Source organism: Euleptes europaea, chromosome 17 (assembly GCF_029931775.1).
Source record: "Euleptes europaea isolate rEulEur1 chromosome 17, rEulEur1.hap1, whole genome shotgun sequence".
Taxonomy (NCBI): Eukaryota; Metazoa; Chordata; class Lepidosauria; order Squamata; family Sphaerodactylidae; genus Euleptes; species Euleptes europaea.
In genome coordinates, this window is record NC_079328.1 from 40546905 (window position 1) to 40571464 (window position 24560).

At 46.2% G+C, this 24560-nt stretch overlaps 1 protein-coding gene across 1 annotated transcript in view; it reads left to right on the plus strand.

Moving 5' to 3' along the window:
- Nucleotides 1-3500: 3500 nt before the first annotated feature.
- Nucleotides 3501-24560, plus strand: part of GPT2 (glutamic--pyruvic transaminase 2) — a 29899-nt gene continuing 8839 nt past the window's right edge. The window contains exons 1-4 of the mRNA XM_056862575.1: nt 3501-3824; nt 16614-16703; nt 17684-17792; nt 21966-22099. Of these exons, the coding sequence (XP_056718553.1) occupies nt 3501-3824; nt 16614-16703; nt 17684-17792; nt 21966-22099 (657 nt within the window). The remainder of the gene's footprint in view (nt 3825-16613; nt 16704-17683; nt 17793-21965; nt 22100-24560) is intronic.

Here is a 24560-nt window from a genome sequence, read left to right on the forward strand (position 1 = left end):
ATCAAGTTTCAGCCAACATACAGCAGCCCCATAGGGTTTTCAAGGCAAGAGACAAACCAAGGTGTTTTGCCATTGCCTCCCTCTGTGCAGCAACCCTGGACTTCCTTGGTGGTCGCCCATCCAAGTTCTAACCAGGGCTGGTCCTGCTTAGCTTCCAAGATCTGATGAGATTGGGCTTGCCTGGGCCATCCAGGTCAGAGCTGAACAGAGGTACACCATTCTAAGCCCACTGACTTCAATGGATGTTGTAACTTTGTTCAGGATTGCACTGAATGGTTACTAAGCAGAAATCATATCAGCTCTCCAGTTGGTACTCTTGTAAGCTGAATAAATATTTAAGCTGCAATACCTAAAATGTGATGCATTTCTTTTCTAACGTGTGCATTTCCGAAACTCTCCAAAGCAGGGCAATATAGCTGTGGTGCACAAACTTGTACCCTCGGGAGTTTGTGAATTTGCAACACTGTAATGGAATGATAACAATAGGCAGAGGGACTTTAAAAAAAATTACATTTTTGTCTCGTAGTTCCCTTGGCTCAAGCACGTTCTTTGTGCAATGCTCAGCAAGAAATTAGCTTGAAAACTGGTGGGCACAGATGACAGATTATTATGACATCAGCATTTTGCGAAGGAGGCAGCGCCGTCTGCAAACAATTCTGATGAAACATCAGAGATTATCGACATACAGACCAACGCAAGACGTTCCGGACAGCTTTTTTGTACAGGGATACCATTTTAACCCTGGTCTTCCTGAAACGAATGAAGTTTGGTTCTAGTTCTGAATGGGAGACTAGCTGGGAACCCCTGTGTGCGTGATTGTGGTCCATGGAAGAAAGAAAAATACAGTAACTGAATGCATTACCAATATTCTGCTTCAAAACATTTGTAACCTTCTCAGGCTACATAAATCCTCTTAAAGTGGAGCCTCGTTGAACCCTAACGACAAACACATTTTTATTCTAGAAACAAACTTTCAGGGATTGTGTGTGCGATTTTGCCATCAGATCACAGCTGACTTATGGCGACCCCGAAGGGTTTTCAAGGGAAGAGATGTTCAGAGGTGGTTTTCTATTGACTGCCTCCAAGTGGGCTGACAGAGTTCGGAGAGAACTGTGACTGGCCCAAGGTCACCCAGCAGGCTTCATTTGTAGGAGTGGGGAATCAAACCCGATTCTCCAGATTAGAGTCTTCTGCTATTAACTGCTATACCACACTGGCTCTCAGAAGCTAAATAGACTGTGTTAATTATGCAAACACTGATGGTGTTGAGGCATAAATACTTTCCCCTGTATTACAGAGGCTATTGTCTTTGATCTTTTTGTAACTTTAGGCTATGATCCTCAGTTACTTGAAGGTAAGTCCTTTTAACATTCTTTTTGTAAAAAAATAAGCAAGATTTAAGACAACATAAAACCTTCTCAAGCTAAGGGACTTACAGTGCATCCTAAAATCACTTTCCTGAGAGTAAGTCCCATTGGATAGACCTGAGTAGGATTCTGAGTAGATCTGTTTAGGATTGATGCTGTAAAGATTTCAGTCTTGGTTTGTTCTGCCTATGGATTCTTAACAATTACTTCTAAAAAATTGTGGTGGTGTAAAGTACCGTCAAGTTGCAATTGACCGATGGCAACCTCAGTTGGGTTTTCATGGCAAGAGATAAACAGAGGTGGTCTGCCATTGCCTGGCTCTGCTTAGCAATACTGGACTTCCTTGGTAGTCTCCCATCCAAATACTAACCAGGGCCAGTGCTGCTTAGTTTCCAAGATCTTATGAGATCAGGCAAGCCTGAGCCACCCAGGTCAGAGCAAAATATGAAAAATAAAAATACATGTAATTGTTGGGGAGGGGCTGTGGCTCAGTGGTAGAGCATCTACTTGGCATGCAGAAGGTACCAGGTTCAATCCCCGGCATCTCCAGTTAAAGGAACTAGGCAAGCAAGTGATGTGAAAGACCCCTGCCTGAGAGAGCCGCTGCCGGTTTGAGCAGACAATGCTGACTTTGATGGACCAAGGATCTGATTCAGGATAAGGCAGCTTCAGGTGAACACAGCTTTGAAAATTTAAGATGGGGCAGGGGAGTTTTAGAATCACAGGCTCTGCAATCTCAGAGGTATACCTGCTCTTGGGTTTAGTATTCAAATTTATTTCTCTTTTAAACAGTTAGATGCAGCCATTCCGTCCAAATTTAACCCCCAAATGGACGTCCCTGTTCAAACCTGATACAGTTTTGCCCTGGCTGCGACCGCGATTCTTCTAGCCCAAATAGTGAATCTGAGAGGGAGTGGGAGAATAAATTGTGTGTGTGTTAAGTGCCGTCAAGTCGCTTCCGGCTCATGGCGACCCTATGAATGAAAGTCCTCCAAAATGTCCTATCTTTGACAGCCTTGTTCAGATCTTGCAAATTGAAGGCTGTGGCTTCCTTTATTGAGTCCATCCATCTCTTGTTGGGTCTTCCTCTTTTCCTGCTGCCCTCAACTTTTCCTCGCATGACTGTCTTTTCCAGTGACTCTTGTCGTCTCATGACATGACCAAAACACGACAGCCTCAGTTTAGCCATTTTAGCTTCTAGGGTCAGTTCAGGCTTGATTTGATTTGATTTAAAAAACCCATTGATTTTTTTTTTTTTGGCAGTCCATGGAATCCTCCAACGCCACATTTCAAATTAAAATTAAATTACTCCTCCATTTTCCCCAAATCCACACCTCTTTTTAACAATTACAGTTAGCATAATTAACACAGCGATGTTTCACCTCCCCAAATCTGAAACTGCCCCTTTGCAAAGGTGGCGTGATCCCCCATCACGCCCCCCTACCCAGCCATCCACCCCCACCCCCTTTCTCGATTCCTCCCCATCCCAGTCTGGGCAGCACAATAAAGAGGCATCTTCCCCGGCAGAGCGAATAGACGGAGGAACTCTGGGCGTGGTAGTTTTCTCTCCCGCCACCTGTCAGCGCGGGGAGGCGCCGCCGGGGGCTTGTCAGAACTACCCGCCCCAGCAGGCAGTGCGGCCGCCAGCTTCGGCTGGTGCAATCTCTTTACCTCCCTCGACGGGGGTGGGAAGGCGAGAGTCGAGCTCGTGTGTCGCTTCTGTTTGGATGCCGACTTGAATGGTTTGGGGCGGGTTTAAAAAAAAATGCAATTATCTTTTTTTGGGGTTTTTTGTGCCTTTGCAGAGAGCCGGTTGAATATCCTGGACGGTTGCAATAATTAGGACTGTTTTTCAAATTGGGTAAGGTTAAGGCTAGCCTTTTTTTGGGGGGGGGGGTGTGCAGATTTAGCTCTGCCCTTTTGCAAGTTGCCAGCAGCTGGAGCGAGACAGAGGGGGGAAAGAAGCATGCAAAGCAAGCGAATCGCAGCATGCACTTGCGACCGGTGTTTTTGCTGATGGGGAGGTCTTAAGCAGGCTTCTCCTTGGAGGGGTGTTTTTTTTTGGGGGGGGGAGGCTGATTTTTTTTTTTTTTTGCAATAAAATTTGGGGGTGGGGAGTTTGGAAAGAGAAGCATGCATCGCTTTTCCGGGCTCGCCAAAGAAGCCTCGGCTCTCCCGGGCTGCAGGAGCGAAAGGCAAGAGGCGGCCGTGCGGCTCCTGGCTTCGCTGGCGAGCGGGACCCGGCCGCCGCGCGACCCCCGGCCGCCGGGCCGCGAGGGGCCGCGGGCGCGCTGGAGCAGCGCCGCCAAGGCCTCGGCCGTGAAGCTCCAGGAGAAGCCGACCCGGGAGAAGATCCTCACGTTGGAGTCCATGAACCCGCAGGTGAAGGCGGTGGAGTACGCGGTGCGGGGGCCCATCGTGATGAAGGCGGGCGAGATCGAGAAGGAGCTGCGGAAGGTACGCGGGGTGTGTGCGGGGGTGAGACGCCTGCACCGGCTCCGTTGCAAAGACCCGGGGGGGGGTGGATGCACACGTGACGCCTGCGACGGACACCCCCGTCCCCCCTCTCTCCAAGGCCGCCGCTGGTTTCTGGCTCATGCATTGCAACGGCTTGGCCGAGCGCCCTTCGCCCAAATGAGCCGCAGGGGCTTGCGGCAGCCAAAGCAACCCCTTGCCCCCTCCTGCAGATCATTCCCAGTGGGCAGCCGTGTTAGTCTGTCTGCAGGAGTAGAAAAGGGCCAGAGTCCAGTAGCACCTTAAAGACTAGCAAGAATATTTTCTGGCAGGGTATGAGCTGTCTGAAGAAGTGAGCTGTGGCTCGCGAAAGCTCATACCCTGCCAGAAAATATTCCTGTTAGTCTTGAAGGGGCTACTGGACTTGAAGGGGCTACAGTCTTTAAGGTGCTACAGGAGGGGTAGAAAAGAGCAAGAGTCCAGTAGCACCTTAAAGACTAACAAGAATATTTTCTGGCAGGGTATGAGCTTTCTGAAGAAGTGAGCTGTGGCTCACGAAAGCTCATACCCTGCCAGAAAATATTTTTATTAGTCTTTAAGGTGCTACTGGACTTTAAGGTGCTACAGGAGGGGTAGAAAAGAGCAAGAGTCCAGTAGCACCTTAAAAACTAATAAGAATATTTTCTGGCAGGGTGTGAGCTTTCACGAGCCACAGCTCACTTCTTCATCTGAAGAAGTGAGCTGTGGCTCACGAAAGCTCATACCCTGCCAGAAAATATTAGTTAGTCTTTAAGGTGCTACTGGACTCTTGCTCTTTTCTACCCCTCCTGCAGGTTTTGCTGCCGGCCTGGGCTGCCGCCCCCCCAGGCCACTCCGCCGCCGCTGCGGCTCCCCACTGGGGCGAGCCGGATGCCGAGAAGGCGCGCGGCTTCCTTCTGCTTTTCTGCCCATCAGTAACCCCGGGGGGGGGGGGGACGAGGCTGGGGCTCCCCCAGGCTCGATGGACTGGCCCAGGGAGAAAACGCATGAATCATGGAATCATAGAGTTGGAAGGGACCACCAGGGTCATCTAGTCCAACCCCCTGCACAATGCAGGAAATTCACAACTTCCCCCCCACACCCCCAGTGAAACCTACTCTATGCCCAGAAGATGGCCAAGATGCCTTCCCTCTCAGCATCTGCCTAAGGTCATAGAATCATCATTGCTGACAGATGGCCATCTAGCCTCTTCTTAAAAACCTCCAGGGAAGGAGCGCTCACCACCTCCCGAGGAAGCCCGTTCCACCAAGGAACCTCTCTAACTGTTAGAAAATTCTTCCTAATGTCTGGATGGAAACGCTTTAGATTTAATTTCAACCCGCTGGTTCTGGTCCGACCTTCTGGGGCAGCTGAAAACAACTCTGCACCCTCCTCTATATGACAGCCCTTCAAGTGCTTGAAGATGGTTATCATATCCCCTCTTAGTCTTCTCCTCTTCAGGCTAAACATACTCAGCTCCCTCAACCTTTCCACATAGGACTTGGGCTGTTACCGCACTAGGTATTCCCAGGGATGTATCAAGAGTTTGAAAATGTTATAAAAAACATCGCTTTAAAAGGGTTTTTGGATGCCACGGCTTATAAATGGTTGGAAGACGTCTTCACAGCTAAAGGGGCCAAACAAAGTGCGAGCAGTATTTTTTATAATGTTTTCAAACTCTTAATACATCACTGGGAATACATAGCAGCCGTAGTCTCCAGACCCCTCACCATCTTTGTTGCCCTCCTCTGGACACGCTCTAGGTTGTCTACATCTTTCTTAGATTGCGGTGCCCAAAATTGAACACATACTCTAGGTGAGGTCTAACCAGAGCAGAGTAAAGCGATACCATCACTTCGTGTGAGCTGGACACTAAACCTCTGTTGATAGTACCACCCCTTCCCAGCTCTTTTGCTCCTTAACGGTTTGGAAACAATTGACTTATGCTTGGGAAGTTTTGCCCTGGATTTGCCCCTCTCTGGATGCACGTTTTCCCCACCTGAATTCTCAGAACTCAAAAATAAGCCCCCATGCAGAGTCTTGAGAATTCGGATGGGGGAAATGTGCATCTAGAGGGTGGCAAACCCAAAGCAAAACCTCCCATGCATAAATGGCCATAATTGCTGTTGCTACCAGGTGACATATTTAGGTTATGAATTGTAGGTTTCTGCTCTAGAGGAATTTAGAATCTGAAACGCACCATGGGGAAACGCACAGGGAAAGATGAATTATCTTAATATGGACATGTGTAGTTCTGTGTGCTTAAATTCTTGTTATGGTTGGGGAAGGGGGATTCCAGGGATAAGCCAAAGTGGCAGTATTTATATGGCACTTAGGTAGTGTTTACGTTTTAAATTGCGAGACGTTTCGCAGCCCTGGCAGGGTGTTGCTGACCCAATAGCGCTGGGCTGCTGTTATTTTGACTTGGCAGATGGGAAGCCTCCTGCCCTAGTAGTTTTTTTCCTTGCCCTTCTGCGTTTTATCCTCACCACCACCCTGTGAGGTAGGTCAAGAAGAGAAAGTGACTGGCCCATGGTTACACAGTGGGCTTCATGGCAGAGTAGGGATTTGAACTCTGATCCTAACTTGACACCCTTAACTCTACACTCACTGGGGCTGTTACCGCACTAGGTATTCCCAGCGATGTATCAAGAGTTTGGAAATGTTATAAAAAACATCGCTTTAAAAGGGGTTTTGGATGCCACGGCTAAAAAATGGTTGGGAGATGTCTTCACAGCTAAAGGGGCCAAACAGAGTGCGAACAGTATTTTTTATAACAGTTTCAAACTCTTAATACATCAGTGGGAATCCATAGAAAGTGCGAACAGTATTTTTTATAACATTTTCAAACTCTTAATAAATCGCTGGGAATAACTAGTGCGGTAACAGTTTGGGTGAGAAAAACAATGGGTTGTCCAAGTTATGCAGTTAGTTGATGGGAAAGGTAGGATTTGAACCCTGATCCCCTTTGTCCAGGCCTGTCCCTCTTGGTTCACTTCTGCAAAAACAGAGCGTAACTTGAATAAGGCCATTCTTCCTTCTTAAATTAATAATCCCAGTTGGCCACAATTTGAATAAAATTTAGAGTAGAGAGACTTGAGCTCAATGTGGTATAGGCTATAATGAAGTGCATTTTTTTTCCTTTTATTGCTGTCAAGTCACAGCTGATTTATGGCGACCTGTAGGTTTTCAAGGCAGGAGACCTGCAAAGGTGGTTTGCCATTGCCTGCTTCCCTGCGTCACACCCCTGGTATTCCTTGTAGGTCTCCCTTCCAAATACTGGTCAGGGTTGACCCTGCTTAGCTTCTGAGAGCTGACTAGATCACTCTAGTCTGGGCTATCCAGGTCGGTGCAGTTCTACTCAGAAGTAAACAACCACATAGTTCAGTGGGATTTCTTCTAGTAATTGCAGTTGAGATTGTAACTGTAGTCTAGATTATACCTGCTGTTGCATAAATTTCAGTGGAATTAACAATGGAGGGGCTGTGGCTCAGTGGTAGAGAATCTGCGTGGCATGCAGAAGGTCACAGATTCAGTCCCCGGTGTCTCCAGTTAAAGGGACTAGGCAGGTAGGTGATGTGAAAGACCTCTTACCTGAGACCCTGGAGAGCTGCTGCCAGTCTGGGTAGACAATACTGACTTTGATGGACCAAGGGTCTGATTCAGTATAAGGCAGCTTCATGTTTTCAATGAACTGACAATATTTGAATCATCCTGATTACACCATATTAATGTGGAAGTAAATTCTTCTGCAAAAATGTGCTTATGGTCAGGGTGATAAAGTTTCTTCCGTTTGAAAACCAATAAGGCATTCCTATATATTTTCAAATATTTGGTTTTCAGTAACATTGTGAGAGAATGGCGGCATTCAGACATGATGCTAAACCATAGCTTGATTGAACCATGGTTTAGTATGATGGGCAAACGCTTGGCCAGATCTCTAAATCTGGTTTGGCCACAAACTGGGATTCTTAATCAGAGTTATATCTCACTTTGTGAATTCTGGCCAGTTCTGTCTAAATTTAGGTATCTTGTCTTAATTGTGGCTTGTTCAGTAGCACCATGCTGAGGGCACAGAATCACAGCTGTGAAGAGGCAAGAAAAGCATCTTGCTGTACTGAGCTCTGGCCAGCAACAGATAAACTGAGTTTCCAAACAGATTTTGGTTAGTTTCCCTCGTATGTTGCAAGAAGTGTTGGTTTAGTAAAACCCCAATTTATACTAAATGTGGTAAGTCATGAGGCCTGAATGCAGCCAGTGTTTTCAAAAAGGGCCTTGCTGTGTTCTTCTCTGTGTTATGTGCCCTCAAGCAGCTTCAAATTTATGGTAACTCTATGAATTAAAAAGGTAAAGGTAGTGCTGTGCAAGCATTGGGTCATTACTGACCCATGGGGTGACATCACATCATGACGTTTACTAGGCAGACTATGTTTACTAGGTGGTTTGCCATTGCCTTTTCCAGTCATCTACACTTTACCCGCAGCGAACTGGGTACTCACTTTACCGACCTCGGAAGGATGGATGGCTGAGTCAACCTCGAGTTGGCTACCTGAAACCGACTTCTGTCGGGATCAAACTCAGATCGTGAGCAGAGCTTTGACTGCAGAACTTCACCTTACCACTCTGCACTATGGGGCTCCTCCTATGAATTAACAACCTCCAAAAGGTCCTATCCTGCTGCTTTTAACTTTTCCTAGTGTTATTGTCTTTTCCAGTGAGTCTGGTCTTCTCTTGATGTGACCAAAGTACGACAGCCTTCGTTAAGTCATTTTATCTTCTAGGGAGATTTCAGGCTTGATTTGATCTAGAACCCACTTATTTGTCTTTTGGGCGGTCCGCGGTATCTGTAACACTCCTCTAACACTAGATTTCAAATGAATCAATTACAACAATGAAAAAAATTGGGTTTCCTTTTAAGTAGGAATTTTGGGGTAGGGGGTGAAAGAACGTCATATCGTGTTGAAGAAAGAACAGACAACGTTCTTCACAGGTTAAAGTATTAGATATTTAAGCCTTGTAACCTAACCATGGCCCCGCGTTCATTCCGATATTCGGTTATGTAATACTGTTGTCAGACAATTACTCGGCACTCTTTTTCTTTAAAGAGAAAAACAAACAGCCACCACCCACCTCCTGTGTCACTGAATTGCGTAAGTGTGATTATATACTCAGTCAAAGAGTATTTACTTTTCATCTGCCTGTACTAACTTCTAATGCAATCAAGATTCTCTTTGCCTTACCTTGCAGGCCAACAAGTTTTTTGGGGGTATAAGAGTCAAAGCTCCCTTCAGAGCTCCCATTTGAAAGCTTATACCCTAAACACCATGTTGGTCTCTAAGGTACTACTGGACACGAATCTAGCCGTACTACTGCAGACCAATGCAACTGCCAACTGAAATGACTGAACAGGGTAGCAGATAACAGTTCTGTTTTTGCTATCCAGTGTAAAGATAGAGGTCCCCTGTGCAAGCACCCGGTCATTCCTGACCCATGGGGTGATGTCGCATCCCGACGTTTTGAAGGCAGACTTTGTTTGCGGGGTGTTTTGCCAGTGCCTTCCCCAGTCGTCTTCCCTTTACCCCCAGCAAGCTGGGTACTCATTTGACCGACCTCGGAAGGATGGAAGGCTGAGTCAACCTTGAGCCGGCTACCTGAAACCGAGAGCCGGCTACCTGGAACCGACTTCCGTCGGGATCAAACTCAGTTCGTGAGCAGAGCTTTTGACTGCAGTACTGCAGCTTAACACTCTGCGCCACGGGGCTCCTATCCAAAGTACACTTGCCAAAACGAGGAGTTTCAAAGGAATTCCTCATAGGTAACCTGGAATCCATTCTAGTTGGGCTAAGAAACCTTTAGGCATTAGTATGTATTTTCTTTAAAATCATCCATTGGATCGCTTGGTTTTGAATTGTTTGCTCAAGCCGCATGCAGTATTTTTAAATGTTTGCTCAGATTGTTTCAGCAGATAGTTCTTGCTTACATAGAGCCTTGTTCTTAGCAACGATTGTAGTGCTTGGATCCCGGTAGCAAAATAAGTATTTAAAGGCCTCCCTGTGTAAACGGAGAGTTGGCTTTGGGGGAACCTTGAATCGCTATGTGCCTTGTATATTCCTAATTGTGTGGACCAAACACAGGTCAGTGGTGATAAGAAATGGGTGGTCGCTCTGTAAAATTAGGCTGTCACCCATCCCTGTCAATAATTTTTTTGGGGTGGGGGGATGTCTGTGGTTCTGTAAGAAGAAGAGTTGGTTTTTATATGCCGACTTTCTCTACCACTTAAGAATCAAACCAGCTTACAATTGCCTTCCCTTTCTCTCCCCACAACAGACACCCTGTGAGATAGGTGGGGCTGAGAGCGCTGTAAGAGCTATGACTTGCCCAAGGTCACCCAGCTGGCTTCATTTGTAGGAGTGGGGTAACAAATCCAGTTCACCAGATTAACGTCCACCACTCATGTGGAGGAGTGGGGGATCAAACCCGGTTCTCCAGATCAGAGTTCACTGCTCCAAACCACCGTTCTTAACCACTATACCACGCATGGCTTGTGTGCAGTAGGTACCAGGCTCAATGCCTGGCTCCCTCGCCAAAGAACATCAGGTGGCAAATTGAGAAAGATCTCTCTCTGCCCAACACTCTGGAGAGCTGCTGCCGGCCAGAGTGGACAGCCAGATGGGTATTAGGTAGCCTCGTATGCTTATTGGGGAGCCAATGTGTCCCCAGCTAGCCAGACCTCGTCTGATCTTGGAAGCTTAGTATTTGGATGGGAGACCACCGAGGAAGTTGAGGGTTGGTACACAGATGCAGGCAATGGCAAACCACTTCTGAACGTCTCTTGCCTTGAAACCCCTACGGGGTCGCCATTCTACTCCCATTGATTTATAATTAGGAAATCTCTTTGGATAAGCATAGGATTAAACTTGCTGCTTAAAAATGGTCCCCTTCTTATCACCCCGGCAGAATGTTGTTACCGACCATCCGGGTTTCAAGCCGTGTGAACGTAGATGCTGGTTGACGTTTGTAAGGCCAGCAAAGTGTACCATCCCCCAAATGTGTGTCGGGGAAAGAGAGAGTGATATCTGAGAAAGCTGAGTAAGTTCATCTGTCGGGACCCTGGGGTCAGCCTGACTGGGGAAATGCTTTCTTAGCGAATACTTGCTGCTTCGCTGCTCAGTTCCTTCGCATGCTCAAGGGCCAAAGAACCGGTGTATCTGTGGCTATGTTTCTGCACTCTGTAAAGAAAATATGGGCCAAGCTAATGTCCTGTCTATAGCCCACTCAGATTCTATTCCTTAAACTATTGGAGGAGGGGCCGTGGCTCAGTGGCAGAGCCTCTGCTTTGCATGCAGAAGGTCCCAGGTTCAATCCCCGGCATCTCCAGTTAAAGGGACTAGGCGAGTAGGTGATGTGAAAGACCTCTGCCTGAGACCCTGGAGAGCCGCTGCCGGTCTGAGTAGACAATACTGACTTCGATGGACCAAGGGTCTGATTCAGGAGAAGGCAGCTTCATGTGTTCAGCTGTTTTAAGACATGAGATTTTACGTAGGTGAAAGTACTGTATTCTGCTTCTGAATGGCCTATGAGATGTAATAAAAAACTGAACTGAACCGCTGTTAGACATTGCGTGGTACAATTATAAATGTTTTGTTGCTTTTCCTTCGAATTGTCACAACCAGAGGGACACTCTCTTGGGTGTGTATGGCTGTCCAGGGTCACATTCAGTAGATAGTCATTCCAAGCGGTAATATAACCTAGGTCACCGAAGGCCCTCTCTGGGTCTATATTTGGTGCAATTACTAAGTGGGTGACGCCCGGCTCGGTTTCACTTTTTCACAAAAACAACCTGAGAGGTGTCCGGAATAGCTTTTCCCGGAGTTCACCAAGGCAGCTCACGAGCCGTCAGGATCCCAAGACACCTGAGCAATAAATTCTGCGTGCTCAGTGGGATCTTGGGGTTTGTTTTCTTTGATCAGCAGCCCCCCCAATGTGGTACGTCAAGCCTGCCCTTGAACATCTGAAATGGCTTTATCCAGAGTCTGACCATTAGTTATTTTGCCTGGTATTGTTTACTCCTGGCAAGCTCTCCGGGGTCTTAAGGCAGAGAACGGTGTTTCCCCAATGCTTCATACCTGAAACCCTTAAACCAGAGTTGCCAGGGATTGAACTGAGGTCAAGATCCTGCCTCGGCTACCTTGAAAGTGGTTAGAATATGTTGTAAATAGTCCTGTGTATGGAAGATCTGAACTAGATTTAGGGCTGATGTGTTTGAACAAAGGGACAGGAAAGCTGGGTACATCTGGGCTGGCGCAGGCCTCTCCTGATGAAACATGCTATGCTTGGTGGTTGACTTTTTTGAAGTGGTCCATGAGTGTACATGTGCATGAAAGTGTGCCAAGGACAAATCCCCAAAAGAATCCAGGACCATCCTAAACCTAAACAATGACCCCCAATTCTTAAAGGCATTCCAGCGATCAATAATGTTATGGTCAAGGGGACACGCTTTCCTTTTCAGTAGAGTTTGAGAACCTAGGGTCTCATGCATGATTCTATCTCCACTTCCCAGTTTATGCACTGGAAGGATATTAGTCTTTCTCTTTCCTCTCCCTAGCCTGCGAGCTGGCCAATAAAAGTGAAAGTCCGTTTTATGGCACTGGGTTTCATATACCAGATGGTTAGAGGAAACAGGAAAGGCAAAAGATGCACGGATCTGGGGGACTCTGAGCCGTTCTTAGTGGGGTGGACACCTCAACCGGGCCCTTTTCTCCCTCCCTTTGCGAAGAAAGGAGAGAAATTCCGGTCTATAAAGTCCTGCTTGGATATTTTTGTTGAAAGGGTAGGTTTGCTTTCAATCTGTGGCGGTCACGTCACGTTGCATGTTACGATGGCTGGCCATACTGCGCTAACCTCTTATGTACTCAAGATGGAGTGGTTGGTTTTACAAGATAAAGCAAGGCACTGGGTAAACATAGCTTAAAATACCCAAGGCCTTTCTTCCCCCTTTGCAAATTATTACAAATTAACCGGCCCTTCAGAGATGCCTTAATAGAAGCAAGAACGTTCAGGGACATCCCCCTGAGCATTATCTGAGAAGTAAAAAACACACTGCTGCTAAAAGACACCCAGTCTCTGTATTTTCCTGGATGCTTCTCTCTCTCCCCCCGCCCCCAAGTTTATAGCAATTTGCAATCGACTCGATAACTCGTAGCCTCAGGTTGGATTTAGTTATGAAATTCCTGCAGTCACATCGCCCCACTGTTGGGAGCCGAAAGACTTGTCCGAGCATCCCTGTGCCATCTGAGGTCAATAAGTAGGCGGTTTAGCTTCCTTCCTCGTGACCGCCGTCCCTGTCAGCTTTCATTATGCGCAGGTCACCATAGTGAAGAAGACAAGTGTGCTTTGTCAGAGCAGGGCAGTTATGTCAGCCGGGGTCCGTTTGATAGAAGAAGATTAACGGGGCCATCCTGGACAGGTCTACTTGGAATCCCGCTTGGGTGTACTCAACGGGGCTTACTCCCAGGAACGTGTTCTTAGGATTGCACTTTTAACAGTGCAATCCTAAGCAAAGTTACACACTTCTTCTTCTTTTAACTTCTTTTTATTTTGAAGGATACAAAAAAGAAAGGGAGAAAGAAAAGGGGAATATAACATATCGTTTCAATTCATATCCGTGCTCGAAATAACCCACTTTCTCATTCTTACCCCCAACTAATATCTTTTATTAAAATACCAAATAAAATCAATAGTCTTAAATCATGTTTCATCTCTGTTCTATACATCCTCGTTTATCAACATACTTTATTAAAGAATTGTTATATTCTTAGAAGCCAGTTACAGGCTTAAACTTCAGCTAATACCCATTTTCTTAAACCCAGCCCAATAATAAGCGTATGATAATTTAATCTATTTTATGTAACTATTCAACTCTTGTTTGAATCTAGCATAATCTCTTTTTACATAAACATAATTTATCATACATATCTATAAAAAAATGGTTGCCATCTTTGCTTGTAGTCATCAATCAGTTTTCTTCTGAGTAGGTTTGTTAAACTCAACATAGTTGCAAACTTGTATTTTTGTAATCCACTCTGATAGGCCCGGTACTTTCTTGGATTTCCAGTACATTGCAAACAAAGTTCTCGTCGCTGTTGTCGCATAGCAAAGTTACCCACATCTTGTAGAGTCAGTGGACTTAGGTGAATGTAACTGCTTATGAGGGCAAATCGCAGATTCAGGCATTCAGAGTTCGTGCTTGCTTGGGCGCCCTAAAGGGTGGGTAACTTCTAGTACATTTGTAATCACATGTTTTAATCACATGTATTAGTCTGTTGGGATGCTGAATCAATTGATGGTGTAAATTAAGTGTCCTTCCCCTGAGGAAAAGGAAATTGATTAAGTGATGTAGGTTTAAAGATGTGAATGCTGATTCTATGACCTTAAGCAGATGATGAGAGGGAGGGCATCTTGGCCATCTTCTGGGCATGTAGGGGTCATGGTCATGTAGGGTGTGTAGTTGTGAAATTCCTGCATTGTGCAGTGGGTTGGACTAGATGACCCTGGTGGTCCCTTCCAACTCTATGATTCTAAGGCACAGGAAAACAAAATCTGAATTATTTCCCTCTCCCCTCGTCTTTTCCCAAGGACTCTTCTTCAATTTTTGCAGTAGAAAAATTGTAAATTTTAGGAGTCATGGTGGGGAGGGGACTTAAATGTAGGGCCACCAGCTTCTTTGTGGGGGGTGTGTGATTTCTGTGCCTTTTAAAGTTACAGTGTTCACAGAAATTTGGCACAAAAAGCAGAATTTCAGTAGCCCTCCCTGACATGGGGGCAGGGGTTCAATTGCTGGGTTTTGGCCTGGCCTGTAGCTATACCACTCTGAACAGACCTGATCTCAGAAGCTAAGCAGCGTTGGATTCTCTTGTTGGGTTTGAGCCTGTATGCAGCTGCTCATTATTGTTATTATCTTCTTTTATAGTCTCCCTTTCTCGGAGGATTACAAATCTGAATAAGAACTGTCCAGTCAAAAAACCAAAACGAGGGTAATGAGAGGCCAGCCAGAAAGAAAGTTTGCAGCCCTGCTCTTTCCTAGCGCGTAGCCCCAGTTCCCGTTAAGCCTTCGTCTACCCTTCATGTTAAAGAAAACCTTCTCTCTGAAATTAGATCTCAATCAACAGTCAGTTTCTAGACAGCCCTTCGACTTTCACCACTCTTTTAACTGGGACAGAAAGGGGGGTTGAGTTATATGATCTGAAACGACATGATTTCCCTTCACGGAGTCTTGAGAATCTTAAATTTTATACTCATGGCCCCCACGACCACATTAACTGTATCAAGTAACTGCTTGAAAGGTTTTCTTTGCAAACAAAAACATTCTTTTAATTCTAGTCTTCGCAGGAGACGAGGAACGATCAAAGTTGCTCATACTTTGGGGGTTGCGTATTTTGGCACATCCTGCCAAAACATTATTTATCTCTTTTACATATCATTATCCTTGGCAGAATGGTTTTTCGATGTAAGAGCTTGGTTGCAAATCCCTCTCCGTGAAATGGTCTCTCTGTAATCCCAGAACAGGTAACTGCGTGTGCAGGTGAAACAAACTCTCTCCCATTGCTTTAAATTGTCATGCTAAAGGGGCAAGCTATATCTCTGGAGTGCATTTTTAATACTTTTCATTGCAATCCTTTTTGGGGCCAAGTTTGAAACGTTAAGAGTGCAGAGCAACAAAAGGTCTTCTGACATAAGCAGGTGAGGGGCAGATATGGGTGAACAGTACTTGACAATGTGTCAAAACACTATACTTGTAAAAGGTTATATTTTCAGCCTTCTCTTTTCATTGTCTCAACCAGATTGAGTTGGGGGCGGGGGCTGTAGCTCAGTCGTTGAGCATCTGCTTGGCATGCAGAAGGACCTGGGTTCAGTCCCCGGCATCTCCAGTTAAAGGGACTAGGCAAGTAGGTGATCGGAAAGACCTCTGCCTGAGAGCCTGGAGAGCTGCTGCCGGCCTGAGTAGACAATACTGACTTCGATGGACCAAGGGTCTGATTTAGTATAAGGCAGCTTCATGTGTTCATGTGAGTTATAACGCTTGACAATCTGTCTCTGTGGTTCAGGCTCTCTTGTGGCTTTGGCTTGGTCATAGAATCAGAGTTGGAAGGGACCACCAGGGCCATCAAGTCCAACCCCCTGCACAATGCAGGAAATTCACAACCACCTCCCCCCTCCACACCCCTAGTGACCAGAAGATGGCCAAGATGCCCTCCCTCTCATCATCTGCCTAAGGTCACAGAATCTGCATTGCTGACAGATGGCCATCTAACCTCTTCTTAAAAACCTCCAGGGAAGGAGAGCTTACCACCTCCCGAGGAAGCCTGTTCCACTGAGGAACCGCTCTAACTGTTAGAAAATTCTTCCTAATGTCTAGACTTTATGTGTAGAAACAAACGGACACCTTGTCGGTTTGAAGAGTTAGTGTGAATATTTGTTGTGCTTCAGACAGGTGGATTCAGAAGCCAGCATGGCTAACTAAACATTGATCCAGCAAGACCACGGTTACACAGCCCGGATAACCCACAAGAACCAATTGATCCACTCTGCTTCCTTGCCGCGTAGACACTTCTTCGTAGGCCGGGGCCATTTTACAGGTGGCACAGTGACAGTTTTTCTTTTTAACGCATATAGCCAGGTGTTCATCAAAGTGAGATAGCCTCCGTATCTTTCTGGATAGCTTATGTTTACAACTTGCGTATATATTTATTTATTTATTTATTTCCCCCCCTGCAGGGAATCAAAAAGCCCTTCACCGAGGTTATCAAGGCCAACATTGGAGATGCACATGCAATGGGACAGCAGCCAATCACCTTTCTTCGTCAGGTACAATGACCCTTAAACCACTGTGGGGGCAGGAAGGAAAAAATCCTTCCATTCTTCAGGGAAGAGCGGTTGCCACCGGAGCCCAGTACCGACATCACACCAAGCCAGTTTTAAGGAATTTTAACCTTAGCTTGGCATGATGTCTAGATTTTCAAACCAGGGTTTGACATTGGCGAGCAAACGGGAATTGGCAAGCGTGGGTTTGTAGTGGGTTTGCAGCGTGTGATTGGTACTATGTTTTGGCATGGTGCCTGGATTGTCCACAGCAGCCTGAGACCGCCCTGTCATGGAGGCGAGTGAACTTTGGAAGGTGCCCGTTGGGACGATTCGGGCTGTCACATTTTTATCCCAGCCTTCCTCTAAGGAGCTCAGAACAGCATACAAAGTTCTACCCTCAATTTTATCCCTGTGAAAATCCTGCAAGGTAGGGTAGGCTGAAAGTCAGTGGTTGGGGTCACCCTGGTGAACTTTTGTGTCCGAAGGGGGATTTGAACTCTGGTCTTCCCAGTCCTAGTCCAGCACTTGAACCACGGCACCATACTGGCAAACCAAAGCAGTCAGAACAACTCCACACCGTGGTTTTCTTGTTTGTATGTTGGGGAGGTGTAACCAGGGTTAGGATTCTCAACTCTGTTTAGCTTAAACCCTGGTGTTTAGCTTAAACCTTGGCATGATGGCTGAATTGGGCCGTTGTCTCCAAACTCTGCAGAAGGATCTTAAGCAAGAATACTAGTGTTTTAGGGGTTTTCTCCCCCTCCAGAACGATACCTTTCTGAGTTAAAAAGACAATAAGCAGTAATCGTCATCTGAAAGTTATCGGGCATTTGGGGTAACAGAAGAGTGTTGCAAATGCGGGCTAACATAATAAGCGTGAGGAATGTTAAGTATATTTACTTTGTTTTGAAAAGTAAAAGCAATGTTGTTAACCATCTGTTCGTAGCGATAATAGCCCAATGTGTGTTTTTCCCCGGACCTTGCAGGTGGTGGCACTTTGCACGTACCCAAACCTGTTGGAGAGCCCGAGCTTCCCCGAGGACTCGAAGAAAAGAGCAAGGCGGATCTTGCAAGGATGTGGTGGAAACAGTTTAGGTAATCTTCTAATGGGATTAATCCAAGTTACATTTCTGTTGTGGTCAAGACTTTTTATTGGCGGGGGAGTTCTTAAGCACGTCGTCTGTTTTTTGTGGGTTTTTCAATGCAAGTCAGGAAACTGATCACGATGGGTAGCCGTGTTAGTCTGTAGCAGTAGAGAATAGTCCAGTAGCACCTTAGAAACTTAATTTCTGGCAGGGTATGAGCTTTCGTGAGTCACAGCTCACTTCTTCAGAGAACTTCTTCTGAGGATAACTCACTTCTGAAGAGGTGAGCTGTGACTCATGAAAGTTCATACCCTGCCAGAAATTTTGTTAGTCAGGAAACTGTATAGGCCTTTTTGGTTTCTTTTTATAGCGACAGTGCCTTGATTCTCCCCCTATCGTGTGCTAATATTTTCCTCTTTGGGGACCATAGTCTAAGTAATCTAGGTCAGTGTTTCCCGATCTTTTTGAGTCATGGAGCACTTTTCAGGAGAGAAGTTCGTCATGGAGCACTAATTTTCGCCTAGCACCTATATACTAAACCGAACGACAGTAGTATTTTTCTTTCCAATCTCTTCACGGAGCACTAGGGGATGTTTCACGGAGCACCGAGTGCTCCACAGAGCACAGTTTGGGAATCTCTGATCTAGGTAATGCCCTGCAGTCTTTTGAAACATCATCTGTACAGAAGCCGTTGGTAAACGAGTGAGAGTGCCTGGCTGAGCCACTGAGTTGGCCGAGATCCTATGTGTAAGACATTTTTTTTGCACGCCATCTGTCCTTGTTTTAAATTGTTTTAATCTTGGTTGGTTGGTTTTACTTACTAGTATGTATCGATGTTTTATTATGCTGTGATACATTATGTTGTTACTTGCCCTGAGCCCGGCCTTGGCTGGGATAGAGGGCGGGATACGAATCTGAATAATAATAACAGTTTCTATTCTCTGCATTCCAAATGTTGCCTGTATGTTGCCTGTTGTCGAAGACATCTATGGTGCCGCTAAAGAATGAGTGCAGGTTCCTGGTCCATTTGTGTTTATTTAGGAGATTTTTATGCTGCCACTCCATAACCTAGGCTCAAGGCAGCTTTGAAATAGAAAATAGTTCTGAACTAGTCACGTAAAAACCAAATAAGCCATTTTTCTTTGTTCTCAGGAGCAGGACTCCCATGTAAAATACTGGAGTTAGGGCACACACTTGGAAATGAACCTATTTCCATTCTCACCGCATTTACTCCAAAGTAAATTCCACTGGTTTCAATCAGTCACTCTCAGATAGATGGGCATAAGATTTGGAGCCTTGAGTCAGCCTGATAGCCATCGCCTTTGGTGGGTCTTGTTGGAAAAACAGCCCATAAATTGTTGTGCTATAGAAATAGGTATCTGACAAAGGGAGCTTTGAACGTACGAAGCTGCTTTACCCTAAGCCCTCGGTCCATCAAAGTCAGTATTCTCTACTCAGACTGGCGGCGGCTCTCCAGGGTGTCAGGCAGAGGTCTTTCACATCACCTACTCGCCTAGCCCCTTTAACTGGAGATGCCGGGCATTGAACCTGGGACCTTCTGCATGCCAAGCAGATGCTCTGCCACTGAGCCATGGCCCCCTTGACCCAACAGGTTGGGCTCTTTGACCCAGTGAAGATCTAGTCCCATAGGTCAAAAACAATTGTGCTAGGTTCTGTTTTCCCCCTGATGGTCGGTCACTTACAGGCTTCAAAAAGTTACAGAGTGGGCTGAAGCAGCCGGGCAGTTTTGGATCCATTACCCAGGTGAGAGCCAACGTGATGTAGTGGTTAAGAGCGGCTGACTCTAACCTGGAGAACCTGATTCGATTCCCCCCTCCCCCACACGAAGCCTGCTGGGTGATCTTGGGCCAGTCACAGTTCTCTCCGAACTCTCTCAGCCCACGTGGAGGCAGGCAATGGCAAACCACCTCTGAACATCTCTTGCCTTGAAAACCCTGTGCGGGATCGCCATAAGTCATTTGTGACTTGACGGCACACATATATGTGCACCTAGGGGTGGAAACAATGTACCTGTAGCACTCTGATCACTGGATGATGAATGCATTCATTCGTGACTTTTCTATATTAAAATGGTCGGTGAAGTATATAAAATTCCTTCAGAGCTGCAGGCGGATAAGGCAAACGTGTTAGGTCTTGATGACCAGAATCCCCAGAAAAAGATTCATCCTCCTATAAGCAGTGAATGTTTATACAGCTGAGAGTTTGTGTTGATTTTTCTTCCCCCCTGAATCATAAGAGCCTACTACCATGATTACTATCTCTGCCTGGGGGGAAGGAGAAGAAGCAGTCATTGTTTACCGAAATACATTTTTAAACCTTTACTTTAAAAACTTCTTGTTGCTTAACAGTGACGCCTGGACTGAAAGAATTTCCAAAAACAAGAATGAAATCCGTGTAATACTTTTTATTAGAACCAACCAAATGGACCCTGTGCAAGCTTTCTAGCTCACCAGAGCTCTTCATCAAGTTGTTGAAGAACTCTGGTGAGCTCGAAAGCTTGCACAGTGTATTGTGTCCATTTGGCTGGTCCTAATAAAAAACATATTATGCGAATTTGGTGTTTGGGTTTTGCACAGACCGATACGGCTGTGCGACTTTTTCTGGAAGAATGCTCTACCAGCTCACAAATACTTGGGTTGATCTCCCCCCCACACACACACACAAGACGCCATGTGGCTTATCTAGCTGCCCGACGTTTTATTTAGAAGTGTGTTCTCCAACATCCTGCTCACACCCGCAAAGTAATACCCTAGGTCATGAAGGTGTGCCAAATATTGATTCGGTTTATGAACTGGTTTAACTGGCAGTATAAGGAAATGCAGTTACGGGAAATGGAAGCAAACTGTGTGCAACGTGGAGTCTTGGTGTCTGCCACGAGACCAATGGTATGAATATTTGTGTGTGTGTTTGCATTTAAACTCCTTCTGGCACCTTTGATTGTAGAAAATGCTTTTGGCAAATAATGGCAGAAGCTCCCTTGCCATGCTTTCTTAAGCAAATTGCACCCTTCTAAGTCTGTATCAGTGGGTTTTGGAAGATGGCAACTCTGCTTAGCCTTCCACTGTAAGTGTCCTAGGGAAACCCTAAAAGGTCTTTAATTTGGGAGAAGAGTAAACGCTGGCAGCCACCCTGAGGCCGATGCAGACAAAGCAAGGACCCGGCCAAGTTGGCGCATTCTGCCCTGAGGCTTCTAGTGGGTGGCTGGGTGAAGAATCTGCTTCCGAATCTAAATCTCTCCAGTATACATGAGATAATTGACCTGACAGTATACTTTCCCTTTTGGAAACCTTTTACCTTTCTGTTACCTTGTTGGTAACATTTTGGAAACTGTGATTGCAGACTTGCCAGGAAGATGCGCAAAATTCATTTTCAAAAAGAGTAAGCGGAGACGGGCGTCCAGGTGTGTTTAGGATTGCCCCAGCCCCACTGTACATTTGGGGGGGGGGGGGAGTCGGTGGCAGGAAAGCCAGAATCGAGTCCATTAGCATCTTAGAGATCAACAAGATTTGGAGGGTTGAAGCTTCCACTAGTCAAAGCTCCCTTCGTCACTTGGTAGTAGAAAAATACCTTTTATTCAAATAGAAGAAGAGTTGGTTTTTATATGCCAACTTTCTCTACCACTTAAGGAAGAATGAAACAGGCTTACAGTCTCCTTCACTTCCCCTCCCCACAACAGACACCCTGTGAGGTAGGTGGGGATGAGAGAGCCCCAAGAGAGCTGTGACTAGCCCAAGGTCATCCAGCAGGTTTCATGTGGAGGAATGGGGAATTGAACACGGTTCTCCAGACTAGTGTCCACCAGGCATTTGCATAACACTTTCAGCAGTCAAAGTGGTTCACATATAGTAATCTTTACAACAGCCCTGTAAACTAGGTCAAATGTTGTTATCCCAATATTGTTCATGGAGACCCAAGGCTGAGAGGGAGAGTAACGTGCCTAAGGCCATTTCCAGAGCAGTCCTCAACAGAGTTACACCCTTCTAAGCCCTCTGATGGTGTCACACTAATAGTCAGTGTGTGGCAGAGGTGAGATTTGAACCAATAACATCCGTGCTCATTCTCTTAACTACGCTGCAACATCAGCTGCTGGCATCTCGACAATCAGCGTGTTACCACTGTAATGGTTCCTCTCAAGTCTGATGGGGCTGCCCTTTCCCTTCAGGGTCTTACAGCGCCAGCCAAGGGGTCAACTGTATCAGAGAGGATGTTGCGGGTTACATCGAAAGACGCGACGGAGGGGTTCCTGCCGATCCAGATAACATATACCTGACAACAGGAGCCAGCGACGGCATTGCGGTAGGTTTTGTCTCTGCTTCGGATATTCAGTCGCAAACAGCCGGGGTCGCTGTGCATCTGAAATTCCGAGCTGCGTGTATTCGGGGCTTTCTAAAATCCAAATCCAGTGCCCCAAATAAGTAGGGCAGAGAACACATGCACACAAACATGTTTCATAGAATCATAGAGTTGGGAGGAACCACCAGGGTCATCTAGTCCAACCCCCTGCACAATGCAGGAAATTCACAACTACCTCCCACACCCCCAGTGACCCCTACTGCATGCTCAGAAGATGGCCCAGATACCCTCCCTCTCATGATCTACCTAAGGTCATAGAATCAGCATTGATGACAGATGGCCATCTAACCTGTTCTTAAAAACCTCCGGGGAAGGAGAGCTTACCACTTCCCGAGGAAGATTGTTCCACTGAGGAACCGCTGTAACTGTTAGAAAATTCTTCCTAATGTCTAGACCAGTGGTTCCCAACTTTTTTTTGACCAGGGACCACTAGGACTTTTTTGTTCGGTGCAGGGACCCCAAGGTTCAAAATAAAAATTCAGAGAATTTGAAAATAAACTTTAATCATAACTGTTAGTTAAACATTAAACTTAGAATAATATTTGAATATATATCATTATAATAGAGAACTTTTAATTGAAAATATTAATTTATTATGGGTTTATAACTTTGTTTTGCGGACCTTAATTTAGTTCTCGCGGACCCCTGGGGGTCCACGGACCCCTGGTTGGGAATCAGTGGTCTAGACAGAAACTCTTTTGATTTAATTTCAACCTGTTGGTTCTGGTCCGACCTTCTGGGGCAGCAGAAAACAACTCGGCACCATCCTCTATATGACAGCCCTTCAAGTACTTGAACATGGTTATCATATCCCTTCTCAGTCTTCTCTTCAGGCTAAACATACCCAGCTCCTTCAACCTTTCCTCATAGGACTTGGTCTTCAGAGCTGGAGTATTGTGTGCAGCTCTGGAGACCTCACTTCAAAAAGGATGTGGGCAGAATGGAGCGGGTGCAGAGGAGAGCGACAAGGATGATCGTACAAGGAAAGGCTGAGGGACTTGGGATTGTTATTCTGGAGAAGGGGAAGTTGGGGGGGGGCATGATTGCTCTCTTTAAGTATTTGAAAGGCTTTCACTTGGAAGAGGACAGAGTGCTGTTCATGTTGGCAGCAGAGGATAGGACTCAGAACAATGGGTATAAATTATGGGCAGAAAAGTACCAGCTGGATATTAGGAACATCTTTTTTTGCAGTGAGAGTAGTTCAGCAGTGGAATCGACTGCCTAGGGAGGTGGTGAGCTCCCCCTTTGTGGCAGTCTTCAAGCAGCGGCTGGACGAACATGCTGTCGAGGATGCTTTAGGCTGATCCCGGACTAAGCAGCAGTTGGACTAGTGACCTTAGGCTAGGCACAGCTCTCTTAGAGCTCTTTCAGCCCCACCTACCTCACAGGGTGTCTGTTGTGGGGAGGGGAAGGAAAGGTGATTGTAAGCCAGTTGATGCTGCCTTAAGTGATAGAGAAAGTCGGCATATAAAAGCCAACTCTTCTTCTTAGATGTCCCCTTCCAACTCTGTGATTCTATGACAGCATCTCTTATTTTGGAAGTATCACTCTGACACCCCCCCCAACAAAAGCTCTTAAAGAAAACCAGAGTTATCTCAGATTGCTGAACAAAAGACCTTTATTGTATATCATTGTGCAAGCAGGGTTTAAAATCTTCAGCCTGTCACCACCCCCTTTCCTCCCACTTGTATTAGGTAACCGTGGGTGCAATAGCAGGCACAGAAATGGTTTGGTTGACCTTGAGCAGAAAACTCGTCTGTGCTTTGGCATACCTTCTGCTGCGTGGTAGCTTCATCCCGGGTCTGTCAATATTTGTCTTGGATTTCTCTCTCTCTTTGTGTGTGTGTGTGTGTGTGTGTGCATAACCTTCCCTGGTATCCAGAGAACTTTGCTGCCTTGCAAAAATTTAATTAAACTGCCCCCCGCTGGCACCGTTTGGTATTGCAACACTTTCGGGCCCGCGTCTTGATGGATTCGTCCGGCTTTCTTGGCATTTGCGTTGGCAGCTGTTAGGGGCCGGTGCGCCAACACAATGAGCCGCTTCTGTGAAACGTCGCCAGAAAATGCGGATTGGCACTGTGCTCGCTCCTTTCCCGCTAATGAAGTCAAAATCGCTTCATTCATGACAAAAGCCCTCAATGAATCACACTGGTTCGCAGCTGTCAGCTGCAATCTGAGAGCATAGAATCATAAAGTTGGAAGGGACCACCAGGGTCAACTAGTCCAACCCCCTGCACAAGGCAGGAAACTCACAACTACATCCCCCCCACACACACCCAGTGACCCCTACTCTATGCCCAGAAGATGGCCAAGATGCCTTCCCTCTCATCATCTGCCTAAGGTCATAGAATCAGCATTGCTGACAGATGGCCATCTAGCCTCTGCTTAAAAACCTCCAGGGAAG